The following is a 25,460-nucleotide window of genomic DNA, read 5'->3' as shown; positions in this document are numbered from 1 at the left end:
AGTGTTCCTGATATAACACATCCTATAGATTTAAGCTTTATATTGTTCTGAATGGCAAAATCTGATTTGAGCAAGTTTCCACCTTTTAATAAAGGTAACAAAATTTTAATCAAGTTTCAACAAGTAGAAGAGAACCTGTATAAAGCAAAGTATTAAGATTATATTCTAGAAACTGTAACTTTCAGTTGAAAAGATAAAAAAACTGGAAGTTTACATGGCAAAATATAGTACTTTAGATACTGGCAATATATTGAAGGTGTATTTTCAATAAATTGGATCAAATTCAAAATAGCTTTATTTTTTCTTAACAATTTTGTCACTCAGTTGTTTTGAAATTATTAAGCCAGAAAGAAAAACACCAATACAGTATACGAATGCATATATATGGAATTTAGAAAGATGGTAACAATAACCCTGTATACGAGATAGCAAAAGAGACACTGATGTGTAGAACAGTCTTTTGGACTCTGTGGGTGAGGGAGAAGGTGGGATGATTTGGGAGAATGGCATTGAAACATGTATAATATCATATATGAAATGAGTCACCAGTCCAGGTTCAATGCACGATACTGGATGCTTGGGGCTGGTGCACTGGGACGACCCAGAGGGATGGTACAGGGAGGGAGGAGGGACGAGGGTTCAGGATGGGGAACACATGTATGCCTGTGGCGGATTCATGTTGATACATGACAAAACCAATACAATATTTTAAAGTTAAAAAATAAAAAAAAAATGAAATTATGTGGATAGTTATAATGCATATGATTTGTTTTTAAATTTTTATTTCATATTGTAATATGGTTGATTTACAACGTTATGTTAGTTTCAGGTGTAGAAAAAAGTGATTCAGTTATACATATATCCTTTTTAAGAGTCTTTTCCCATACAGGTTATTATAAACTATGGAGTAAAGTTTCCTGTGCTTTATGGGAGGTCCCTGTTGATTATTTTATAAATAGTAGTGTGAAATGTTATTTGAAGCCTCCTTATTTATCCCTCCCAAACACCTTTAGTAACCATAAGTTAGTATTCTACATCTGTGAGTCTTTTTGTTTTGTTGTCACTCAGTCATGGCCGACTCTTTGCAAACCCATGAGCTGCAGCACCCCAGGCTTCCCTCTCCTTCATTATCTCCCTGAGTTTGCTCAGACTCATGTCCATTGAGTCGATGATGCCACCAACCATCTCATCTTCTGTCTCCCCCTTCTCCTGCCCTCAATCTTTCCCAGCATCAGGTCTTTTCCAATGAGTAACCAAGTATTGGAGCTTCAGCATCAGGCCTTCAGATGAATATTCAGGTTTGATTTCCTTTAGGATTGAATTGGTTTGATCTTGCAGTCCAAGGGACTCTCAAGAGTCTCCTCCAGCACTGCAGTTCAAAATCATCACTTCTTTGGTGCTCAGCCTTCTTTATTGTCCAGCTCTCACATCCATACATGACTACTGGAAAAACCACAGCTTGGACTATAGGGACCTTTGTTAGCAAAGTGAATGTCTCTGGTTTTTAATATGCTGTCTAGGTCTGCCATAGTTTTTCTTCCAAGAAGCAAGTGTCTCTTAATTTCATGACTGTTGTCACCATCTACAGTGATTTTGAAGCCCCAGGAAAGAACGTCTCTCGCTGTTTTCATTGTTTCTGGATCTATTTGTCATGAAGTGATGGGACTGGATGATGCCATGATCTTCATTTTTTGAATGTTGAGTTTTAAGCCAGCTTTTTCACTCTCCTTTTTAACCTTAATCAAGAGGTTCTTTAGTTCCTCTTCACTTTCTGCCATTAGAGTAGTGTCATCTGCATATCTGAGGTTATTCATATTTCTCCTAGGAATCTTGATTTTAGCTTGAGCTTCATCCAACCTGGCATTTCACATGATGTACTCTGCACAGAAGTTAAATAAGCAGGGTGACAATATACAGCCTTGTCATACTCCCTTCAGCATTGCCCTTCTTTGGGATTGGAATGAAAATTGACCTTTTCTAGTCCTGTGGCCACTGCTGAGTTTTCTAAATTTGCTGGCATATTGAGTGCAGCATTTTCATAGCATCATCTTTTAGAATTTGAAATAGCTCAGCTGGAATTCCATCACCTCTACTAGCTTTGTTGGTAGTTATGCTTCCTAAGGTCCACTTGACTTCAGTGTCCAGGATATCTGGCTCTAGGTGAATGATGACACCATTATGGTTCTCTGTATCATTAAGAACTTTTTTGTACAGTTCTATGTTTTCTTGCCACCTCTTCTTAATATCTTCTGCTTCTGTTAGGTCCAGATCGTTTCTGCCCTTTTTTGTGCCCATCTTTGCATGAAATGTTCCCTTGGTATCTCTCATTTTCTTGAAGAGATCTCTAGTGATTCCCATTCTATTGTTTTCCTCTGTTTCTTTGCACTATTCATTTAAAAAGACTGTTATCTCTCCTTGCTATTCTTTGGAACTCTGCATTCAGATGGGTATATCTTTCCTTTGCTCCTTTGCCTTTTGCTTCTCTTTTCTCAGCTATTTGTAAGGCCTCCTTAGACAACCATTTTGCCTTGTTGCATTTGTTTTTCTTGGGGATGGTTTGGTCACCTCCTCCTGTACAGTGTTCCGAACTTCCATCCATAGTTCTTCAGGTACTCTGTCGGATCTAATCCCTTAAATCTATTTGTCACTTGCACTGTATAATCCATTTGTCACTTCCCCTTTAGGTAATATCTGAATGGCCTAGTGTTTTGTAAAAAAAATAAAATAAGTTTTTTTGTATCATTTTTTAAAATTAGGTTCCAAATATAAGTGATGTCATATGATATTTGTCTTTCTCTGTATGAGTCACTTACCTTAGTACGATAATCTCTGGGTCCATCCATGTTGCTGCAAATGGCATAATTTCATAATTTTTTACGGCTAGGTAATATTCCATTGTGTATGTACACCACATCTTTATACATTCATCTGTGGATATACATTTATATCACTTCCTATGTCTTGGTTGTTGTATATAGTGCTGCAATGAACATTGTGGCACATGTATATTTTTGAAGTATGGTTTTCTTTGGAGATACCCCCAGGATTAGGATTGTTGGATTATATGGTAGCTGTATTTTTAATTTTTTAAGGAAAATACATATAACTGTTCTCCATAGTGGTTGTACCAATTTACATTCCTACCAATAGTGTAGGAGGATTCCCTTTTCTCAACACCCTCTCCAGAATTTATTGTGTATAGAGTTTTTGATGATGGCCTTTGATGATGGGAAGATCCCCTGGAGAAGGGCATGGCAATACACTCCAGTATTTTGCTTGGAGAACCCCTTGGACAGAAGATCCTGGCAGGCTACAGTCCATGGCATCACAAAGAATTGGACACAACTGAAGCGACTTAGGACATTCTGACTAGCATGAGGTGGTAACTTATTGTACTTTTTATTTCCGTTTATCTAATAATTAGTGATGTTGAGCATCTTTTCATGTGTTTTTTGGCAATCTGTATGTCTTCCTTGGTGAAATGTCTATTTAAGTCTTATACCCTTTTTCAGTTGAGTTGTTTGATATTGAGTAGCATGAGCTGTTTGTATAGTTTGGAGATTGATCCCTCATCAGTCACATCATTTGCAGATATTTTCTTCCATTCTGTGGGTTGTCTTTTCATTTTATTTATGGTTTCTTTTGCTGTACAAAGTTTTTGAGTTTAATTAGATCCCATTTATTTTTTGTTTTTATTTCCATGACTCTAGGAGATGGATTTAAAAAACCCATTATTTATATGAAAGAGTGTTGTTCTTATGTTTTCCTCTAAAGGAGTTTAATAGTATCAGGTTTTATATTTAGGCTTTTAATCCAGTTTGAGCTTTTGTATATGGTGTTAAAGAATTTTCTCATTTCATTCTTTTTCATGTAGCTCTCCAGTTTTCCCAGAAGCATCTCCTCCAAAGAGTGTCTTTTCTTCATTGTGTATCTTGCCTCCTTTGTCACTTATTAGGTGACCACAGGAGTGTGGGTTTATTTCTGGGCTTTTTATCATCTTCCATTGAGGTAATGTTTCTGTTTTGTGTCAGCACCTTATGTTTGAAAATGGTGGCTTTGTAGTATAGTCTGAATTTAGGGAGCCTGATTCCTTCAGCTCCATTTTTGTTTCCCCCCACCCCACCCTTAGGATTGCCTTGGTTATTTGGGGTCTTTTTTGCCTGCATACAAATTTAAAAATTATTTTGTTCTAGTTCTGTGAAAAATGCCATCGGTAATTTGATAGGGATTGCAATGAGTCTGTAGATTGCCTTGGGGAGTGTAGTCATTTTGACAGTATTGATTCTTCCAATCTATGGACATGTTATATTTTTCCATCTCTGTCATCTTTGATTTCTTTCATCAGCATCTTGCAGTTTTCAGAGTACAGGTCTTTTGCCTCCTTAGGTTGGTTTATTCCTGGACATTTTATTCTTTTTTAAAAAATAATTTTATTTATTTACTTTTGGCTGTGCTGGTTCTTCATTGCTGCATAGGCTTTTCTCTAGTTGTGGAGAGCAGGGGCTACTCTCTAGGTGAGGTGTATTCAGGGCTTCTCACTGTGGTGGCTTCTCCTGTTGCAGAGCATGGGCTCTAGGGCACACAGGCTTCAGTAGTCGCAGCGTGAGGCCTCAGTAGTTGTGGTTCCCGGACTCTAGAGCACTGGACTTCATAGCTGTGGTGCGTGGGCTTAGTTGCTCTGCAGCGGGTTGGTTCTTCCCAGACCAGGGATTGAACCCGTGTCAACTGCACAGACAGGCAGGTTCTTTATCTGGGACACCAGGGAAGCCCTATTTTATTCTTTTTGATGTGATGGTAAATGGGATTGTTTCTTGAATCTATCTTTCTGATCTTTCATTGTTAGTGTATAGACACGCAACAGATTTCTATGTGTTAATTTTGTATCCTGCAACTTTACTGAAATCATTGATGAGCTCTAGTAGTTTTCTGGTAGCATCTTAGCAGTGACAGTTTTACTTCTTCTTTTCCCATTTGGATTCCTTTTATTTTTTTTCTCTGATTGCCATGGCTAGGACTTCCAAAACTATGTTGAATAAACGTGGTAGAGTGAACATCTTTGTCTTGTTTTTGATCTTAGAGGAACTGTTTAGAGCTTTTCACCACTGAGTATGATGTTAGCTAGAGGTTTGTCAAATATGGCTTTTATTTTGTTGAGGTATGTTCCTTCTGTGCCCACTTTCTGTAGAGTTTATCATGATTGGGTGTTGAATTTTGTCAGAAGCTTTTTCTGATCATCTGTTGAGATGATCATGTGATCTTTATTCTTTAGTATGTTAGTGTAGTGTATCAGACAGTTGATTTGTGGATACTGACAAATCCTTGCATCCCTGGGAAAAGTCCCACTTTATCATGGTATATGATCCTTTTAATGTATCATTGGATTCTATTTGCTGGTATTTTGCTGCAAATTTTTGCATCTATATTCATCAGTGATATTGACCTATAATTTTCTTTTTGTGTGTGTGGTATCTTTGCCTGGATTTGGTACCAGGTTGATGGTAGCTTCATAGAATGAGTTTGGGAATGTGTCTTCCTCTGCAACTTTTCGAGGTGTTTCAGAGAGAGAGGTGTTAACTCTTCTCTAAAGGCTTGATAGAATTCACCTGTGAAGCCATCTGATCTTAGACTTTTGTTTGTCAGATTATAAATCACAGTTTCAGTTTCATTGTGGTGGGGGCGGGGCGGGGGGGCTCTGCCTTCAGTCTCCTTGTCCCACCACTGTGCCACAGCCAACTCCTGCCTCCCCAGGAGACTCTCCATGACCCTCAGGTAGGTCTAGCCCAAGCTCCTGTGGAGTCACTGCTTTGTTCTGGGTCCCAGGGGACAGGAAATCATCTGTGCACCATCTAGGCGTGGAGTCTTTGTCTCCACCAGTCTTGGGGAGTTCCTACACTCCAACCCTGCTGGTTTTCAAAGCCAGATGCTGGAGGCGCCTCCTTGCACTGCCAGACCCTCAGGTTCTGGAGCCTGAAGTGGGGCTCAGAACTAGCACTCCTGTGGGAGACCCTCTGTGATACCATTATTTTCCAGTCTGTGGGTCTCCCAACCAGCTGGTATAGGATTTGATTATATTGTGAAATTACCCCCCCCTCCCCCCCGCCATCTCACAGCTTCTTCATCTTTGGGTATAAAACTTTTTTTGGTAGGTTCCAGTCTTTTTGTCAATAGTTGTTCAGTTGTGATTTTGGTGTTTTTATAAGAGGAAGTGAGCTCAAGTCTTTTTACTTCACCATTTTGTCCAAACTTGAGGGGCTGCTTTTATTTGAAATGCTTTCTGCCTCCTTCCTCAATGTGCGTTGCTCATTATCCCCTTGATATGGGGTGTGTGAGTGCAGCACCCCTTGCGTGCTCTCCTGGTATGGTGGCAGTGATCAGCGCCCACCCACGGGTCTCCCAACAGCAGTGTGGCGTGTGCGCCCCAGGACAGCAGGAGCAGTGATCGGCACCTACTTCTGGATCTCCCAGTGGTGGCAAAGCCCATGCCCTCCTAGGACAGCAGAGGCAGGGCTTGGTGCCTGCTCCCTGCTCATGCATGCTTCCCCTGACTGCAGCGGCAGCAACTGGTTTCTGCGGCCATGTTCCCTAGTTTCTGCAGCAGCCCCTGCCCACTTCTAGAGCCCACAATGGTGGCAACAGCTCTTGCCCAACCCCAGAACTCATAGAGGTAGCATCCTGTTGCCTGAGAGCATGCACACATGTAAAGAAGCTCCTATGGCGGTCTCACCGCTCTTCCTGGGCTCCCCTAGTAATGGTGCCTTGCCTCTCTGGTGAACTCAGCTTCTTCCGAGTGCACTCTCAGTTGTCACAGTTCACAACTGAAGAGTCAGGCTGTTTGCCCACAGGCAGCCCCAGTCCTCTCCCTGGGTCTGACCTGAAGCTTGAGCTTCAGCACCCAGCTGCTGCCCATACCAGTGGACGAGCACCCCAGGCTGGGGGGCACAGGGTGGCAGTGCCAACTGTCTGTGCAGGTCACTCTCTCTTGCCTTCCGCATACTGGTGTTCCCCCTCTGTCCCAGCTGATTCCCCCCCTTCACCCTGCTGGTGAGAAGACTTCCCAGGGTACAGGAACCTTTCCTCCTTCACAGCTCCTTCCCCGGGCACAGGTCCCATCCAGTGCCTTTCTCTCTCATTTTTTGTTTCATTTTTTTTTTGTCCTACTTGGTTACATTGAGCTTTTCTTGCCCTTTTTGAAAGCTGAGGTCTTTTGTCAGTGTTCAGTAGACGTTCTGTGCAAATCATTCCATTTGTAAAAGTGTTTTTGATGTATCTGTGGAAGGAAATAAGCTCCAAGTCCTACTCCTCAGCCATCTTGGTTCCTTCTTATAATGCATGTAAATCACATGGAGATTTGTCTGCTGTTAGTTCAGAAAGGTTTTCATTTAATGTTGCTTATGTTTTGAAGATAACTGCAATCAGAAAATGTCAGCTTTTATTAACTAGAACAAAAATTACCATTTGCATATTTATTGCCTTTCCCTTTCCCAAGGCCATTAAAGAGATTCCACTTTGTTTCTTCCTTCACTTGACTTCTGAAAGGCTTTTCAGTTCAGTTCAGTTCAGTTCAGTCGCTCAGTTGTGTCTAACTCTTTGCGACCCCATGAATTGCAGCACACCAGGCCTCCCTTCCATCACCAACTCCTGGAATTCACTCAAACTCACGTCCATCGAGTCGGTGATGCCATCCAGCCATCTCATCCTCTGTCATCCCCTTTTCCTCCTGCCCCCAATCCCTCCCAGCATCAGTCTTTTCCAATGAGTCAACTCTTCACATAAGGTGGCCAAAGTACTGGAGTTTAGCATCATTCCTTCCAAAGAACACCCAGGACTGATCTCCTTTAGAATGGACTAGTTGGATCTCCTTGCAGTCCAAGGGACTCTCAAGAGTCTTCTCCAGCACCACAGTTCAAAAGCATCAATTCTTCGGCGCTCAGCTTTCTTCACAGTCCAACTCTCACATCCATACATGACCACTGGAAAAACTATAGCCTTGACTAGACGGACCTTTGTTGGCAAAGTAATGTCTCTGCTTTTGAATATGCTATCTAGGTTGGTCATAACTTTCCTTCCAAGGAGTAAGCGTCTTTTAATTTCATGGCTGAAATCACCATCTCCAGTGATTGTGGAGCCCCAAAAAATAAAGTCTGACACTGTTTCCACATCTATTTGCCATGAAGCAATGGAACCAGATTTCATGATCTTCGTATTCTGAATGTTGAGCTTTAAGCCAACTTTTTCACTCTCCTCTTTCACTTTCATCAAGAGGCTTTTTAGTTCCTCTTCACTTTCTGCCATAAGGGTGGTGTCATCTGCAAGAAGCAATTTGGGATGCTATGAGGCCATGTGTGTCGGGGGGGCGGGGGGGGGGGCGTGCAAAAAAAAGTGAAGGAATAATTTTTCTGGGAGTTTCATCAAATGGGAATCTGGGTAAACTAGGGTGTGAGGGAGTACATGAGAGAAGAAAGGATTTTTCAAAGTATTGTTCAAGAATGACAATAAAGAACTTTAGTTACTTTGAAATTAGTCTTTGTCATCAGGTTGCTCTGGCCACAACACAGCTTGTGGTGAAACAAATGGATGAATAATAAGACTGCAAATTATCAAAAGTCTTACAACAGTGATTGAGAGGGTGTGCGGGGGGAGAGGTGCTGTGTGTGCATGCTCTGTCATGTTCGACTCTTTCTGAGCCCATGGACTATAGCCTGCCAGGCTCCTCTGTCCATGCCATTTCCCAGGAAAGAATATAGGAGTGCCATTTCCTACTCCAAGGGATATGGATTCTTTACCAGTGAGCCAGCTGGGAAGACCTTGTGGGGGTAAAGAATACAAACTAATCTGAAAGTGGAAGGTGTTGTTACAAAGGGACATTCACTGTTGTTCCTTTCAGTTTTTGTTGATCAAGATTTGCTATTTTATTATGTTAAAGAAAAGTTAGATAGCTGATCTATGACCTATGACTTTTATAATATGAATAACAATTATATATTTTTTCTGGGGCATTGAATTTTACTTTGTCTTGGGGGAAAAGGAACACAGGAAGAAGTGGAGTAAAATTTCATTCAATATGTCTTTGTTACATATGAAACAAACTTGTCAACTCTATATTTTCTCTTTTTGTCCTGTCATCTGTCATACTCTGCTCTATAATATTGGCCAAAGTGATAGAATTTTCTTGAATTGAAAATGTAGGACATAGTCTGTAAAGTAACCAGATGTCAGATGAGTTCTTCAAGATTTTAATAATATCAATCAGCATGGCTATGACAGGTAAAAAGATTCCTAGAGTAATCCCTTTACAGTAACTGTTTTAAAAATGGTCTTTTATATTATTTGTAAATATAACATAAACATTATGTGCTATTTCTATATATAAATTTCCAAAAGGAACAATTTTTATAGTCTGTCACTGACACCTCACAGATTTTTTAAAAGAAATTTCCCTTTATTTGACTGGACTCTTTCATATCATTATCAACGTTTCTGATTTCATTTAGCTTAAAAACACCTAGGATTACTTTAGAGCAGAGTCAATTGGTCATGTAAGAAAAATGGTCCCTTTTCAGACAGAATCTACCATGTAAGGCTAAACTTTCATAGGTTAGAGAGGTGGATCGACAGCGTTCTTGCTTTCATTTCTGTAAAAGCAGAAACTGGGAGAGAAGACTGAAAACATAGAGGTGGTAAGGACTAATTCATTTCTGCTTTTTGTTGGTAATGTGATCACGTAATGACAGTCTTACTATCATTAACACTCAAATTACTTCATGAACAAAATGAAATCTAAAATTTAGTAATTAGATGAGTTCACAAACAGGTAGCTAATGGCCTTGCAAACTAGGAAGAGTTCACTAGTCAGAAACTATCTGTGCATTGTTTTCTCGCAGGGAACAAATCACAGGACAGTGGCATAGCAGAGATGGAGGAACTTCCTGTGCCACGCAACATCAAAATAAGCAACATCACCTGCGACTCATTCAAGATCTCATGGGAAATGGATTCAAAGTCAAAGGACCGCATTACACACTATTTCATTGACCTCAATAAGAAAGAGAACAAGAACTCCAATAAATTTAAACACAAGGTAAAATGCTAACACAGCCTTATGTTCATTTGTATCTTAAAACTTTCTAATTATGATGCCATTTTGAAAGAAGGAATAATGTTGCACTGATTACTTATACTTGACATTAAAAATGAAAGTTATGTCATTTAAAAGCTGTATCCTTCCAAGAAATTTTATAAGGAAATGACACATATATGGGTTAAAATACACTTTTTTCTCCCAGAAAAGGTGAAATCTTAACTCTTATACAGACATAAAAATGAACATGTTAAAGATTTTATTTAACACTAATGAGGTAACTGATGAAGTTTTTAATAGAGCCACTTCAAAGGATGGTCCAGAAAAGACATTTTAAGGACCAGGATATTGAAATAAATGTACAGTGGAGGCAAAACCCGTGTGGTGTTGGTGAAGAACAAGGGCAGGAGGACAGGGAGTACTTCCAGGGGACAAAATTCACTGGCATGTGTTTAGATAAGAATAACGGAATTGGTATCGCATGTCTACAAATTACAGAGTTGTAGAATATATTCCGCAAAATCGGAAGAAGACAACCAGCAGAGTGTGCTATAGATGGTTCATAGTTTTCCACTGAAGCACACATTTTTCCCTATAAATAACTGCCAAAAGGAGAATATCAGTGGCAGCTTATAGACTTTAGTATATTTGTCAAAATACTTACGGGCTGAAAATTGCTTTATGTAATCAATTTTATTGTTTGAGAGTAAAAATAGCCTTTAGGTGTTTTAGACTTGTAACAATTCTCTAATATTTATGCTCTTAGCTGTCTGCTTATCACTATCTTAACCGATACATATCTGTCTCCAGAAGTAGCTCTAGAGAGGATAAATAGTTCTCTGACTTAAAAATTCTTTCTTATGTTTTCAGTGTTTTCATTGATATGAAAACTGATCTTACTTTAATATTTTATAACTAGATTTTAACTTGATAAATCTTTTGGAAGAATTCTTGTCTAAAATTTATGCATTTTACTATATGTGTATAGTAAAACTATACATACTAATGGTGAGTGAGTCTTATATGTACAGACAAATGTGATAGGACAAGATTGATAAAACAGTAATTTCCTATGTTCCAATTTTAATCTTTCTAGTGTTGGATATTCTCTTTGGTGACACTTGGCTTCTTTGAATTAGCTTTGAAATGTTTAGCATTAAATGGTGAGGGGTCAAGATTTGACCCCCTTTCTTCATCCCATACTTAGAATACCATATCTTTGGAAATACAGTGAATATGAACCAGGTTTAGTTACCTTATTAATCATCGTTTTAAAATACCTAGACTTTCTGTGATATAGGCTCCACACTTGAATACAAGTAAAACAAATGTTACCACATTTGCATGTGAAGCAATCATTTATTTAAAAATATTCTGTCCCTTCACATATAAAATATTTAATAATGGGCTTCTCTGACTGAACAGCAGCAATATATTAAATAAATATAATATTTTAAAATATTAGAATATTGCATTTTAAGGAGCATATTAAGGAATGTACAAAGAAGAACATTATACTAGAAGTCAAGAAGATGAATCCATGTACACTTACGCCATTAGCTAGCTGTGTAATCTTTGCATGTTTCTTGATCAAATCGGGCCTTTTTTTTTTTTTTACATCTGAAGAATAAGAGATTTGAAGATAGTAATTGCTAAATATCTTTAAACATTTTAGCTAGGAATTTAATAAGTTCTTCCACACTGTTTACAGTTGACTCAAGTTATACTGCTACATTAATTCATCTTCTTCCACCCACCCGTACCTCTCTTCCTCCTTTCCTTTCTTAGGATGTTCCAACAAAACTGGTGGCAAAAGCTGTTCCCTTGCCGATGACTGTCCGTGGACACTGGTTTTTGAGCCCAAGAACTGAGTATACAGTAGCAGTGCAGACTGCCTCAAAACAAGTTGATGGTGATTATGTTGTGTCTGAATGGAGTGAAATTATAGAATTCTGCACAGCAGGTAAGAGAACTGGGTACAAATATGGGGGGGGGTGCTTATTTAATAGTTCCTGGAAAGCTAATTATAGAAAGTATATTTTTGTAATTATTAAGTGATATTTATTGCATTGGTCATTTTTACATTGCCAGTAGCACTGTGTGACAGAACAAACTGATAGAGTGGAGGTTCTCAGCAAAAGCTGGGTAATGGCATTAAATTATTTCTGTGCTACATGCACAGTTTGATTTTTCAAAGTAAAGGCTTTACAAATAAAAATTGATGCAGTATGAAAATATATTCAGCATATTTTGAGATTCATTTTGAGAGGGAGAGAGATCTTTTTTCTTCCTTTTTTTCATTTATTTTCACACTCTTGAAAGAAGGAAGCCAGAAACATCATTCTCTAATTTAAGGAAATGAAGGCAGATCACAATGACTTTACTTAACAGAAATGTTATTGGACTTTTCACTTGAATGCTGATCATCTCTCTCTAAACTCATGTCGTGTGAGTTTGTGTGTCTCTGCTTCATGAAAGTACCTCATAGCCATTTGGCATTGGGGTGTCTAATGTAGAAAGCCCGTCCCTCTTGATCTTGAATTGTACCTTAATAGCCCAATGGGTTGAAAAGGTTACCATAACCATTCATATCGTGTATTTATATACTTGTTTATTCATTCAGTCAAGAAACAAATATTTATTGAGCACTTAAATAGATGGTGAAGGGACACAAAGACATAGCTACCTGAATACATCTGTCATCCATTCTTTCTGTCTCTTAGAATAGGGCTTTGTTTCCTCTTTGTCTAGGTGATTGTTTCCTCTATAAAACTGTAGAAAGAGGCTAAATGTTTGTTTCCACACAAAGGAGCTTGTAGAAAGTCGTAGACACTTGCCTCACCTATTGCGGGTTGCTTAGCAACTTCCCCAGCTGAGGCATCCTTCAGATAAATCAGCTATTTTTTCCCCATAGCCTCACAGTAGATTTATTTCAGACTCAGGATGTGCTTAACTACTGCTTTATCTCAATATCTTTTTTTTCTCTCTTAATTTCAAACTCAGTATAAAATTTCCCATGTGGATATGTAGAATGGATGAAGTTTTAATGCTTAATTATTGTGATTTTATCATAAACCTTTTTTGTTTGTTCTGTGAGGAAGCTGCTAAGGATCTCAGTGTATGAGAGTGAACAAAATAGTATCCCTCTGGTGCTATATTTCTTCCTAAGATGTCATAGTTGTAAGATCCACCACTTTATGTATCGCTAAGAAAAAATTAAACTGCCAATTAAACTGTGAAACAGTGTTTTCTTATCACATATACTAGACTCATGTCAGAGATGCTGAAATGTGGGGAAAATATATTTTAGAATAGATGTGGTATACATCATAGTCCAGTAGTCAGTAATTAAATTGCTAAAGATTTCAACATTGTATTAATAGTGTGTAAAGAATTCTCATTTTACCTGTATTTTATGTGTCACATTAGAATTACTATATCCCCTCAACTTTTCTCCTGAATTAAAATTCCTCCTTGGAATCCACCTCACGCTTACTCTTTTTACACATCTTTCTACTTGCCCTGATTGCATCCTACCAGAGATGTAGACACAGTAAAAGACATAGTAGCTTTTGACATTGTTTTAATACATGCTATTTTCCATAGAATTGTACCAAACAGCATCGTAGTAGTCATTTTTTAAGAAGCTATAATGTACCTCCTAAAACCCCATTTGACATTAAGGAAAAATGAGATAATATTTCTTCCTTAGCTTAAGGAAGACCTTTGGCATTTTCAGTTCAGAAATACCTGTCTAGATACTCCATTCTATAATCTATATGACTACAGGAGTACATGTTTTATTTCTATGTATATAAAGAAAGACCTTTAGTTTTCTTTCTTTCCTTTAGAGTGACTGATCTGTTGCTCTTTTATTCAAGTATATCCCCTAATTATTCTAAGGAAGTTTTAGGGGTAAATAATAAGGAAAATGCCAGCTTATTTTAAATGTGCCACAATATTTTTCTATAAATCATTTTGTTTCCATGAGTAAAATCTAAGAATTTTTTTCAAAGCTTGTTGTTTCAGTTTATTAAAATAATTCAGAGCCTGTTTCACCTAAGCTTTATCAATCACCTTTACTCTGTAAATCTTAGAAAGCTATCTTATATATTGTCTTTTAACCTAGACATCTAATTCACTCAAAATTTACTGAGCATATATTGTATGCTATGCATTGTGCAAAGTACTGGAAATAAAACAGAATGCCACTGACCAATCTAGTTTAATCGGTGACACAGATAAAACCCCATAATAAGTCACAGCTGTCTATATATTACCTCTTCCCTTAGACTGAATTCTTTGAGGGGAAGAGGAATTTTTTTATCTTTTCAATTGATCATTAGTTTAATTTTGCACAGTGCCTTGTATATCACATGTCCTAATCTAAATAAATGTTTGTTGAGCCAGTGACACAGGGAGTACACAAACTATGCTGCCATGAGTAGTTCAACTAGATTGCTTTCATTTGGAAAGTCTTGAAATCTTTATAGACCAAACTTTTTGCTTAGATTCTAGAACAGGAGTTTGGCAACAGTCCTCAATTTTCAAAACAAAAAGCTGGTGAAGAGATCAGCTTACTGTGAGAGATGCTTTATATTTTCACAAGCTCTTGTGTACTCAATACTACCAACTATAGTAGCCAGAGACCTGGTCTCTAAGTTACTAGCTTTATGGACATTTGGCAAATCATTAAACTGTGGCAGGCTTCAATCTCTGCATCAATAAAATGGTTATATTTAATCTGTCTTTCCAGCCTCATAGATTTAGGGAGTAAATTAGATGACCATTATTATTATTACTCCTTTAAATTATATTTGCTATTGCTTTCAGGTTACAATCTTCTTTTATTTGATTCAGCAGCTGATGGAAGAAAGGCTAGTGTGGTGCTGTTTGACATTACTCGAATCCGTGTTCCTTATTTAACACTTTGGTTTCAGGATCTTTAATTTCAGCGAGTGAAAAAAATGCAAGTGTATTCTTAAAAACAACCATAAACAGAAATATTTTTGTAGAAAAAATGTGCCACAAAGACAGTGAATGTTTTCTTTTTAAGTGCAGTTTCTTATTTACTGAGATGAGTTTTGCAAAAGAGTATTTGAATAATCTACAAATTATTAAGCATGTAGTCAATACTTTTGATAGTGTATTTTTAATAACAAACTTTTTTGTTATTTTCAGACTATTCAAAAGTTCATCTAACACAACTGTTGGAGAAGGCTGAAGTGATTGCAGGACGGATGCTCAAATTTTCTGTTTTTTATCGTAACCAGCACAAAGAATATTTTGACTACATTCGGTAAGAATCGAAAAAGATACATAATGATTTGCTTTACTAAGTGCCATTCCAAATTCTAGGCTCAGGTTTCTGTTGAGTATGCTTCTGTTAAATAGGAATTTTAGTTTTCTTCTCAAAATATTTAATTATACTGACTTTTATTTCCTAGAATAATTAAGTAAAAGAAAAAAATCAGATCATGGGATTTTTTTTTCCCACTTCACTTAGATTCCTTTCTGTGATCACTTGTAATACCAACTCCTATCTGTTTGGGTGGAAGACCTTAAGCCGCCAAGGTTAAGGTTGATGAGCATGTCACGGACTCCTCTGATTGCCAGTTACTCAGTACCTTCTGTCTCATACCAACTAATGAAATTTCTCCTGAAAATGAGAGAATAAAAGGGTGACTGTCTCATGAGATACGGTGAATTAGGTGGGATTGTCAGGCTTCTGCCAATGTAGAAATCTCCCAGCTATTATACTGTGTTAATTATTCACGAGGGAAATCTTATTTACTTTTGAATTCTAGTGTTCAGTATTATTTTTAAGTTATCCTGTGTTTGTCCCTGAAAACAGTTTCCCAGAATTAAAAAGAATTCCATGTCACAAGTAGTTTTAATACTTACAGCCCTTTCATATTTGTAGAAGAGAATTTCAAGAGAGTAAATGGGTAGATATGTGTTTTTAAGAAGCCTTTGACAGTGCTGTACAGGTTCTAAAACGTCTACACGGTAATCCCTATAATCTGTCATTTTAAAAGCCTTGCTCTCACTTTTTAAACTCCTGATGGGATTGTATATGAAAAAAATTTAGGAAGGTTTGTTGTTTTGTTTCATAACTCTCTAGTTTTTCTTAAATCAAGATGATGGTTCCAAATCTAAATAAGCTCCAAGCTATGGAAAATGCAAAGGGAAATAAAGAGACAGAGGTGAATTTAGGCATGCATGTTCTTCAAAATAAGTGCTTTGCAATATCATATATTTTGATCATGAAAACAATTCCTGCCTTATGTTTGAATAGCCTATAAATACAGAGTTTACTCTATAATTCTCTTTCTGGTAAATTATTTACCCTTGAGTGTATATAATTCATGGAAAATGCTGTTCACATAATTTAGAGAATATAAACTGAGAGAGAATACAAAGTATTATACTTGTCAGTTGTTGTATGGGAATAACCACATATGACTTAACAAGAAAGGCATTTCTTTATATTTGTTAAGCATAAAATTAGAAATAAAAAAGATCCACTGTTGCTATTTTTTCCCAAATAAATACAGCAATGGAATAAGTAAATAGACCTTTGGTACTAGGCTTAGCCCTGGAAGGCTGCCAGCGTCAATCTTAGGTGGCCACTGGAGGTCACTGTTTCTCTGACTTTTCTCTGTCCTTTGGCCTGTTTTCAGGTCCTTAGATAACTCTAGAATTTGCTCCATCTGTTTTCAAAAGTTCTTCCAAGAAGAAAAAAGATAAAGACAGAAAGTATGGAAAATGGAAAGAAAATTGTTGTATATATTGTATGATTGATTCCAATATACTAGTATAAAAGGTGTATTTACTAACAGGGAAATTTACCTTTGTTGGATTTTCCATGATAGTTGTAAAATCCATGAAAGTTAAATTTGATACAGTTTATATACATATACTTCAGTATGTACACATAAAATATATTTGCCAAGGCATGAGTACAGGTTTTCAACACTGATTTTTAAAAAGTTGTATTAACTGAAACCACATTAGCATCAATGGATCTTGATTTTCTTTTTATGTAATGCATTCTAATCAGGGCACACTGTATCAGAATTCATTTAAAATGTCATCTTGTTATTCACAGTGCTTGACTAGAAAGGAACCTTTCACTTACCTGACACACTTTCCAAATCAGTATGAATTATGAAAAATCCCTAGATAAATTCTGCATCAGTCCACATGGAATGAACTCGTTTTGATCTCTCCCTCTAGGAGTGAATTCCTATATGAGTACTGCTTTATGTTACCCCAGATCAAAATACCACTTTTGCTCTTCCTCCTTGAAGTTCCCTAGGCGGCTTACTTGTCCTTAAAATACCTTTCTGTATCTTAAAGGTTTCCCTCCAGGGATCCCCTGATATGGGTAGACACGTGTAGGATTTCCATCAGTGTTCGGCGGTAGATTGCATATTCTGAGTTGATGTCTGTCACCGATAGTAAGACATTTCTCCTAGCCTAAGTTCCTGTTTATCTGTTTTCTGCTGTTACTACCTCATATAATTGCACTTGTAGATTTATGCAGAATACATGTCATATTAATAATTGGGTTTTGTTCTTGAGAATGTAATGAGGTAAGAATTTCTGATTCAGGACAAGATAGAGTAGACCTATTTCTCCCTTTCCTCCTACTACATACAATTAAAAACCAGGAGTGTTACCTATATAAAGCAAACGTAAGAGTCTGAAAGGTGGAAAGAAGGTCAACGAGTTAGGGACCTTGGGACCCGAAGGACAACACAGTGATGGATTTTCTGTTTAGCTCTCGTTCTGGACTAGATGCTAGTCATCAGCTCACATCAGTGGGCACAGACGAAAAAAATACCTGCCCCAAAAGTCTTCTGTGTTTACCCAAGTGAATCGGAAAGGGGCAGCCTTGAAGGCAGACTTTGTAGACAATAACTGCCTTTACTCCAGCTAAACACCACAGAAAAAGTATTTTTCTCCACACCACCAGCCACAGCCAGGTAGGAAACCTAGTCTTGCATCTTCCAACTGTTAGGAACCACCCTCCCCTCCTCCTCTACCCCTTGTTGCAGTAGCATCAGAGAATGCTAATGGGGAGCTGGTGTTTACAACCCACACCAGTGGCAATGAGTTGCCTGTCAGCCTTCCCACTGGGCTGGTGTCAGAAGGGGCCCAGTGGAAACCAGGACTCTTCATCATAGCCAAGGGATGATAATAAGGTGCTAACCCCTGCAGCGCCAGTGAAGGCCACATAGGAAGCAGTAATACCGTCTTTCTCTTTCAGACTTTCTTCACTTAGTATGGCAATCTCTAGGTCCATTGATGTTGCTGCAAATGGCATTCTTTCTGTTTTAAGACTGCGTAGTATTTATCTGTCAATGTACATTTAGGTTGCTTCTATCTCTGGACTATTGTGAATAGTGCTACTGTAAACACTGGGGAGCGTGTATCTTTTTGAATTTTCATCTTTTCCAGAGATATGCCTAGGAATGGAATTGCTGGATCGTATGGTAACTCGCTTTTTAGATTTTCAAGGAACCTCCCTACTGTTTTCCACAGTGGCTGCACCAATTTACAGCTACACCAACAGTGTGGGAGGGTCCCCTTTCTCCATATCATCTCCAGAATTTATTATTTGTAGACATTTTACTGATGGCCGTTCTCAGCAGTGTGAGAGTGGTGCCTCTTGGTAGTTTTGATTTGCGTTTCTCTGATAACTAGCAATGTTAAGGATCTTTTTATGTGCCTATTGGTCATGCCTCTTTGGAGAAATGTCTGTTTAGGTCTTCAGGCCATTTTTTAATTGAATTGTTTGTTTTTTGTTACTGAGTTAAATGCACTGTTTATTTTGTAAATTAACCCCTTGGCAATCACATCGTTTGCAAATTATTTTCTCCCAGGCTGTGGGCTGTCTTTTTCATTTTGTTTTTGGTTTCCTGTGCAAAAGCTTTTAACTATGATTAAGTCCCATTTATTTATTTTTTGCTTTTATTTCTATCGCCTTGGGAAACTGACATAAGAAAGCACTGGTACAATTTATGTCAGAGAATTCTTTGCAATGTTCTAAGAGTTTTATGGTGTTCTCTTATATTTGTTTTTAAGCCATTTTACCTTTAGTTTTGTGTATGGTGTCAGGGAATCTTCTAACTTCATTCTTTTACATGTAGTTGTCCAGCTCTCCCAACACCACTTGCCGAAGAAACTCTTTTTTCTATTATATATTCTTGCCTCCTCCATCAAAGATTAATTGACTGTAGGTGTATGGGGTTTTTTCCTGGACTCTGTTCTGTTCCATAGATCTACATGTCTATTTTTTGTGCTGTTATCATGATATTTTGCTTACTGTAGCTTTGCAGTATTGTCTGAAGTGTGGGAGGGTTATACCTCTAGGTTAGTTCTTTTTCCTTAGGATTGCCACAGCAATTCTGAATCTTTTATGGCTCCATATAAATTTTAGGATTACTTGTTCTGTGAAAAATTTCATGGGTAATTTGATAGGGGTCATATTAATTTGATAGGGATCCAATTAAATGTAGACCGCTTTGGGTAGTATGGACATTTTCATAATATTAATTCTTGTAGTCTAAGACCATGGGCTATCTTTCCATGTCTCTTATTGTCTCTCTCGTTGGTATAACTGAATGGAAGGGACCAAGGAGCAGGAAGAACTGCATGACGAAGGTCCAGCCCAGTGGGAGGTGAGAAGTGTAGAGAAAAGAGCTGAGTGTGGTAAAGGGAGATACCAGCTCTATTCTAAACAAAATGCAAGCAAGATGACCTGAGTAGTCAACTGGAAAGTGAAAGTGAAAGTGAAGTCCTGTCCGACTCTGCAACTCCATGGACTGTAGCCTATCAGGCTCCTCCGTCCATGGGATTTCCCAGGCAAGAATCCTGGAGTAGATTGCCATTTCCTTCTCCAGGGGACCTTCCCGACCCAGGAATTGAACCCAGGTCTCCCGCATTGCAGGCAGACGCACTGGGCCTGGGTTAAAAAACTGAAGCAAAAAAAATAAAACAAGATGCTTTTGTACTGATGTACATGGACAACACTCACTTTAGACCTAAATTCTGGCAGACTTTGAAGAAACATTCAGCATGTTTAACCAGCGTTGTCAGTCCAGTTTTCTCTTCCCAAATCACTTCTAAAACCCAGTAGGCTTATAGTGGATGTGATTTCAGCCATAACATTTCTCATTCCACTTTTGTTTTCCTGGCCAGGAAATTTATCATGTTAAAAGACCTCCAAGGTTTGTAGCAGAGCATTCTTACCTTAGGGTCACGGCTGGAATTTAGCTTTTTGTAAGTAATGTCAAAAGATGCTTTCTCCTTGATCTGATGGTAGGATGGATGAGCACCCAGGCTCTTAATAGTAGACAGTTGACTCGTAGTCTGTCACCATTCAACTCTGTACATGAGTAGCTCTACCACCACCGTACCAAGCAGTGACCATTTATTTTCTCTTGCAGAGAACATCATGGGAATGCTATGCAGCCCTCTGTCAAGGATAACAGTGGCAGCCATGGCTCTCCTATCAGTGGAAAATTAGAAGGCATCTTCTTTAGCTGCAGCACTGAATTCAATACTGGGAAGCCACCCCAGGATTCGCCTTATGGAAGATACAGGTTTGAGATTGCAGCAGAAAAACTTTTTAACCCCAATACTAACTTATACTTTGGGGACTTCTACTGTATGTACACTGCTTATCATTATGTGATTCTGGTCATTGCTCCTGTGGGATCACCAGGAGATGAATTTTGTAAGCAGCGCCTTCCTCAACTAAATTCCCAGGATAATAAATTTCTGACCTGCAGAGAAGAAGATGGGATGCTGGTTTACCACCATGCCCAGGATGTCATTTTAGAAGTCATTTACACTGACCCCGTGGATCTTTCTCTAGGCACCGTGGCAGAAATCACTGGTCATCAGCTCATGAGTTTATCTACTGCAAATGCAAAGAAAGATCCCAGCTGCAAAACCTGTAATATTAGTGTTGGACGTTAATGCCCACTTTTCTTATTCTCAGTCCCCCTTTCTTCCCGTAGGAGCCCTGATCCTCTGTTGTCCATTTTCGTCACCCAGATGTTTTCCACTGAAGCATGCACATGCCACTGTCACCAAGAGCGAGCCACCACTTCTCAGATTTCCGAGCTGTTGTAGTGTTCCCTGTTCCCTACCCTTCCCCCGACTGTGAGAGATGAGCTGTCCTAAGTTGTTTCTGACACCCTCTTGCCTAGATGCTGCAATGGTTTTATTTTTCCTTTATGCCAAACATAACCAAACTATTATATAAACTGCTTTAGTAAAATACAAAATAATGGCTTATAAATGGTGTTTAAATATGCTCTCATTTTAATCTACTGAACAAATATTGGGATAACTCCAAACCGCATGAAAAAGTGTAATTGCAGCATGAGTTAAACCTTGAAGCCTAGAATTGTCAGCACTTCCAACTTGTTGTTTGACAGTGTTATTTATGTTATTTATATTAGCTAACAGGAAACAACTACTGTGTTTCAACATAATAAATATAATAGAAAAATATTTTATTTGTATTGTTGTATAAAATATTTACAATCTTATAGAATATATAGAGTTACATCTTAATAGCAATTGTATACATGTCACGAAACCATTTCCCTTATCAAAGATGTAGTTTGTAAACCTCAAATAGTTGTGTATCTGTCCTGTTACAAGTACATAACTTTAATTAAACAAATTTATGAAGGACATTATTCTGATTCATAAAGGTTATAAAATATCAGCTAAATATAGGTAAATATAGAGACAACAATAAGCCTCTGAAACCATCTGCTTCAGAAAGAGTCAATATTAATCCCATCCAAACTATATGAAAATGTGAATTTGTTCACCATTGTGCTTAAACATTATAGAAAAGAGAACTACAAACGTGGCTGGTATGAGAGAGAAAATGTGGACCTTTTACTTATTTTTACAAAAGCAAAATAATAAACGTGGTTTAATACAAAATAACAAAACAATATACACTGAAGTTAATGACACAAATAAAGTACTCAGGCTTCTTTTCCAAGCTGTTACAGCAAACATTTTCTAAACCTTTCATTTTATACAGAATGAGGAACAACTATAGTTCATGGGAAAATTTTTTGACTTTACAAAGTATAGACCTTGGAACATTAAGAAAAACACATATTCCCAATGGAAAAATAGTTTATATAATCTTAAAGAAAAAGATTAGCTATATAACTATGATCACATTAGATTATATGCTACAGACACATCTATCCAAAATACCTATTTTCAAATTTTAATACAATATTTTATTTTAATATAAACATCTGTCAGTTATAAACAAAGATAATTCACAAAGTACATGCTATCAGAATGAACTTTGGTAATCAGAAATGTAAAATTTTAAGGAACAGATAAAATAATGTGCTATTTTTATATAGAAATAAAAAATTAGCAGTGACACATTCTAGTATATTTTAGGGTGCTGAAAGCCTAGCAGACTTATGGGACAAGGTCGTAGATTTTTTATCACTTAAAAATCTATTAGAGTTCCAGATAAATTACATTCTTACTAACTGTATCCCTTTCTATGTAAAATGAGTTTCTTTTGTTCTTATTGATTTTTAAAAATCATGCTCTTTCCATATGTCAGTATAAGCAGTCTTTGGACATTAAGTAGACTTTCTCTAACCAGTGGTCCATTTAACAGGTGGACGCTTTATATTACCTTAGGTTTGATAAAATAGATGTTTTCTGAAGTAATTATACTGACTCTGCATTTTCTCCTTGACATGGAGAAAGCTGAAGTTTATCTCCAATTATGTGTTACTTACTGTATTTTCCCCCATTTTAATCCCTTCTATTCATGTATAATTACACTTGCCATCCATTCTTAACAACAGCTAAAACTCCCACTAAAGTGCTTCAGTTTTCAGTTGTCATACTACTTAGCAAGAACGGCAGAGGAAAATAAACTTGCCTTATTGCAGGTGAAAGTGATCACAAACATTTCCTGAACCTCAAATAGTTTTGGCCACATCTTGCTTGCTGATGAGGACCTCTAATAGTCTCAGTTTGGCTTTTATGTGCTTGTATTCATAGTACTCATCTGCCATTGGTATCCGATCTTCCTTTTGTGGACTTCTGCAAAAAAAAAAATATATATATATATATATAAAATCCATTAGTTCATTAATGAACCAAGTCATTAAAAATCCTTTTTTAACTCTTGTGAGAAAAGGACAGGGTAGCAATTTCCGCTAGATTTTTGCATCAAGTCTCTTTTCCTCTTCATTCATTCCCTCTTCCATGTGTTACTAGGTTTCAATGTAATAGTGCCCTGAGAAGTTAATTATTATAAGTGTTTTGCAAATACATTGTCCAGTGCATAGACATATAACACTGGGGAAGTGGAAAGGTCTGTGGGAAATAAAAACCAGAACCCTCAAGATATTTTTTTACCCAGTCTTTCTCCTAACATCCAAGCCTGTGCAGAATATTCAGCCCTTATAGTGATAGTTGTTTAAAATATCAACCTAAAAATACTACGAAAATTACATTAACAGAAATAACTTATAAATCTATGGTAATAGGAGGGAAAAGCTCAGTAGCTACCTTACAAACATGAATTATTTCTAAACTTTATTGTAATTATAGTACTATGTCTGTTAATGTATAGAAGAGACACAGAGAAGTTCCTTTAAGGAATCTGAGTCTAAATTGTAGTGGTTCTTTGCACACTAATTCTACTAAGACTAGGCTAAGGATCATGCACATTTTTATACATATGCCTCCTGCCAGATGTTCTTAACATTTACTTTGAAGAATAATTGGGTAACATCTGGAGTTAAAATCATCTGCCTTCCCAGAAAATTACATTGCCAGGATATATTTTCTAAAGGACAAGAGTTAGTTCAGGATCTCCTTAGTTAATAAAGATGGCCAATTGCTTTTAAAATATTTCCACTCATGACTTTGAAATACAAGGACTGGAAAACCCAGATGAAGTCACCACCATTGCTACTGAATATAAACACAGATATTCTCTAATATAACTATAGCTGAAAATGGGTAAAAAGCAAACAACATATACCCCTTCTATTTTACCAGTATATAAAGTTATATTTCTTACCAATAAAAGAACAGCTAACAGTACACATAGATTTGTGTACTGTTCTGAGTTCTGAACTAGAAATTTCAGGGCAGTATATATAGTGTTACAACACCAGTAGATAACTATATTCTTTGGGAATCTATAAAGAGTCTTACCTGAAATCTCTAGTTCAGAACTCAGAACAGTATACAAATCTATAGCCAGAGTTCCTCTTAGACTAACATAATTCCTTTGACTCCATTCTGTATTCTGGGCCAAACTTATCATAACTGGGTATCTAAATACTACCTTAATTTGTGTAAACATACGTAAGTGAAGAAATAGTCTAATTTATAGGGAAACACTAATAGTTCACGATGCAATTATCTCTGGTCCAGCACACTCCCCTTTAGCTGATAAACAAGAATGCATTGTACTAAGTATTTCCTTAACCACTTTTCTCATTATATAAAACATACATAAGCATTTAGCACAGGTCCTGGCTCATAATTGTTAAGGTCATATCTAGATAATTATGCTTCTTGCATAATGACTATTACCAAGAACATTTATAGAACATTACATTTTTTAATATATTTGCATGGTTATTTTACCTATGGACAGGTAACCCTTCCCAATGAAATGTTTTAGAAAAGCAAGATCTGTATTTCGTAGCCATTCAACTATTTGATTTTGCTTGTAATATGGCACCGCTTCTGCATTTAGTTTAAGTGTATTACCACAAGAGGGCAGATAACCTCAACCAAATAGTAAGCATATCTGAAGTGGGTTTCCTACTCACTGGTGCATTTAACATACTACACATAGAACATAACTAACCCTTGGATGTCAGAGGCGTGCCAAGTACCACTGCAGACCCATTTGGCAGGACTAATAACACACCAGAAGGTTCTCAAACTCTTTAAATTGCCTGTGTTTGGATAGGTTAAAAAATGTAAAAGTTGTATAGGAATTTTGTAAAGGAAAAAAAGAAAACAAATTGTTTTATATTCTGAATTTAACAACCACATAACATTTCTTATTAGATAGTTACCATCAGCAGAAAGGTAGGTCACTTGGACTTATATAACAGTCAACTTAGAACAAAGAACTAACATGGGCTGAAAGATCAAATAGATTTATTTAAGGTTTGATTCAATAGTTATAATGGGATTTATTATGCAAAGTTAGGGAATTTAGGGAGTTCATCTTTTATTTTTTTAAAGATTCATGTCTTATACTTGATAGCTACAGCCTCCTATAAAACATACCCAATAATGATACTACCCAAATGTTGCATTAGACAAA

The 25,460-nt window shown here is 37.2% G+C and overlaps 2 protein-coding genes across 9 annotated transcripts in view; one reads left to right on the top strand and one right to left on the bottom strand.

Moving 5' to 3' along the window:
- PHYHIPL (phytanoyl-CoA 2-hydroxylase interacting protein like) overlaps positions 1–21,977 on the top strand; it is a 95,384-nt gene extending 73,407 nt beyond the window's left edge. Inside the window, exons 2-5 of the mRNA XM_070364562.1 lie at positions 9,882–10,078; positions 11,867–12,041; positions 15,260–15,377; positions 20,536–21,977. Of these exons, the coding sequence (XP_070220663.1) occupies positions 9,882–10,078; positions 11,867–12,041; positions 15,260–15,377; positions 20,536–21,070 (1,025 nt within the window). The 3' untranslated portion in view covers positions 21,071–21,977. The remainder of the gene's footprint in view (positions 1–9,881; positions 10,079–11,866; positions 12,042–15,259; positions 15,378–20,535) is intronic.
- A 1,062-nt stretch (positions 21,978–23,039) lies between these two features.
- The window catches only part of FAM13C (family with sequence similarity 13 member C), a 141,800-nt gene continuing 139,379 nt past the window's right edge, over positions 23,040–25,460 (bottom strand). For all 8 annotated transcript variants that reach the window (XM_070364556.1, XM_070364559.1, XM_070364558.1 and 5 more), the window contains one exon: positions 23,040–23,203. In XM_070364556.1, coding sequence (XP_070220657.1) covers positions 23,080–23,203 — 124 coding nt within the window. In that variant the 3' untranslated portion in view covers positions 23,040–23,079. The remainder of the gene's footprint in view (positions 23,204–25,460) is intronic.

This window comes from Bos mutus, chromosome 28 (genome assembly GCF_027580195.1).
Source record: "Bos mutus isolate GX-2022 chromosome 28, NWIPB_WYAK_1.1, whole genome shotgun sequence".
In the NCBI taxonomy this organism is placed as follows: Eukaryota; Metazoa; Chordata; class Mammalia; order Artiodactyla; family Bovidae; genus Bos; species Bos mutus.
This window is presented reverse-complemented; position numbering and strand designations above follow the sequence as displayed.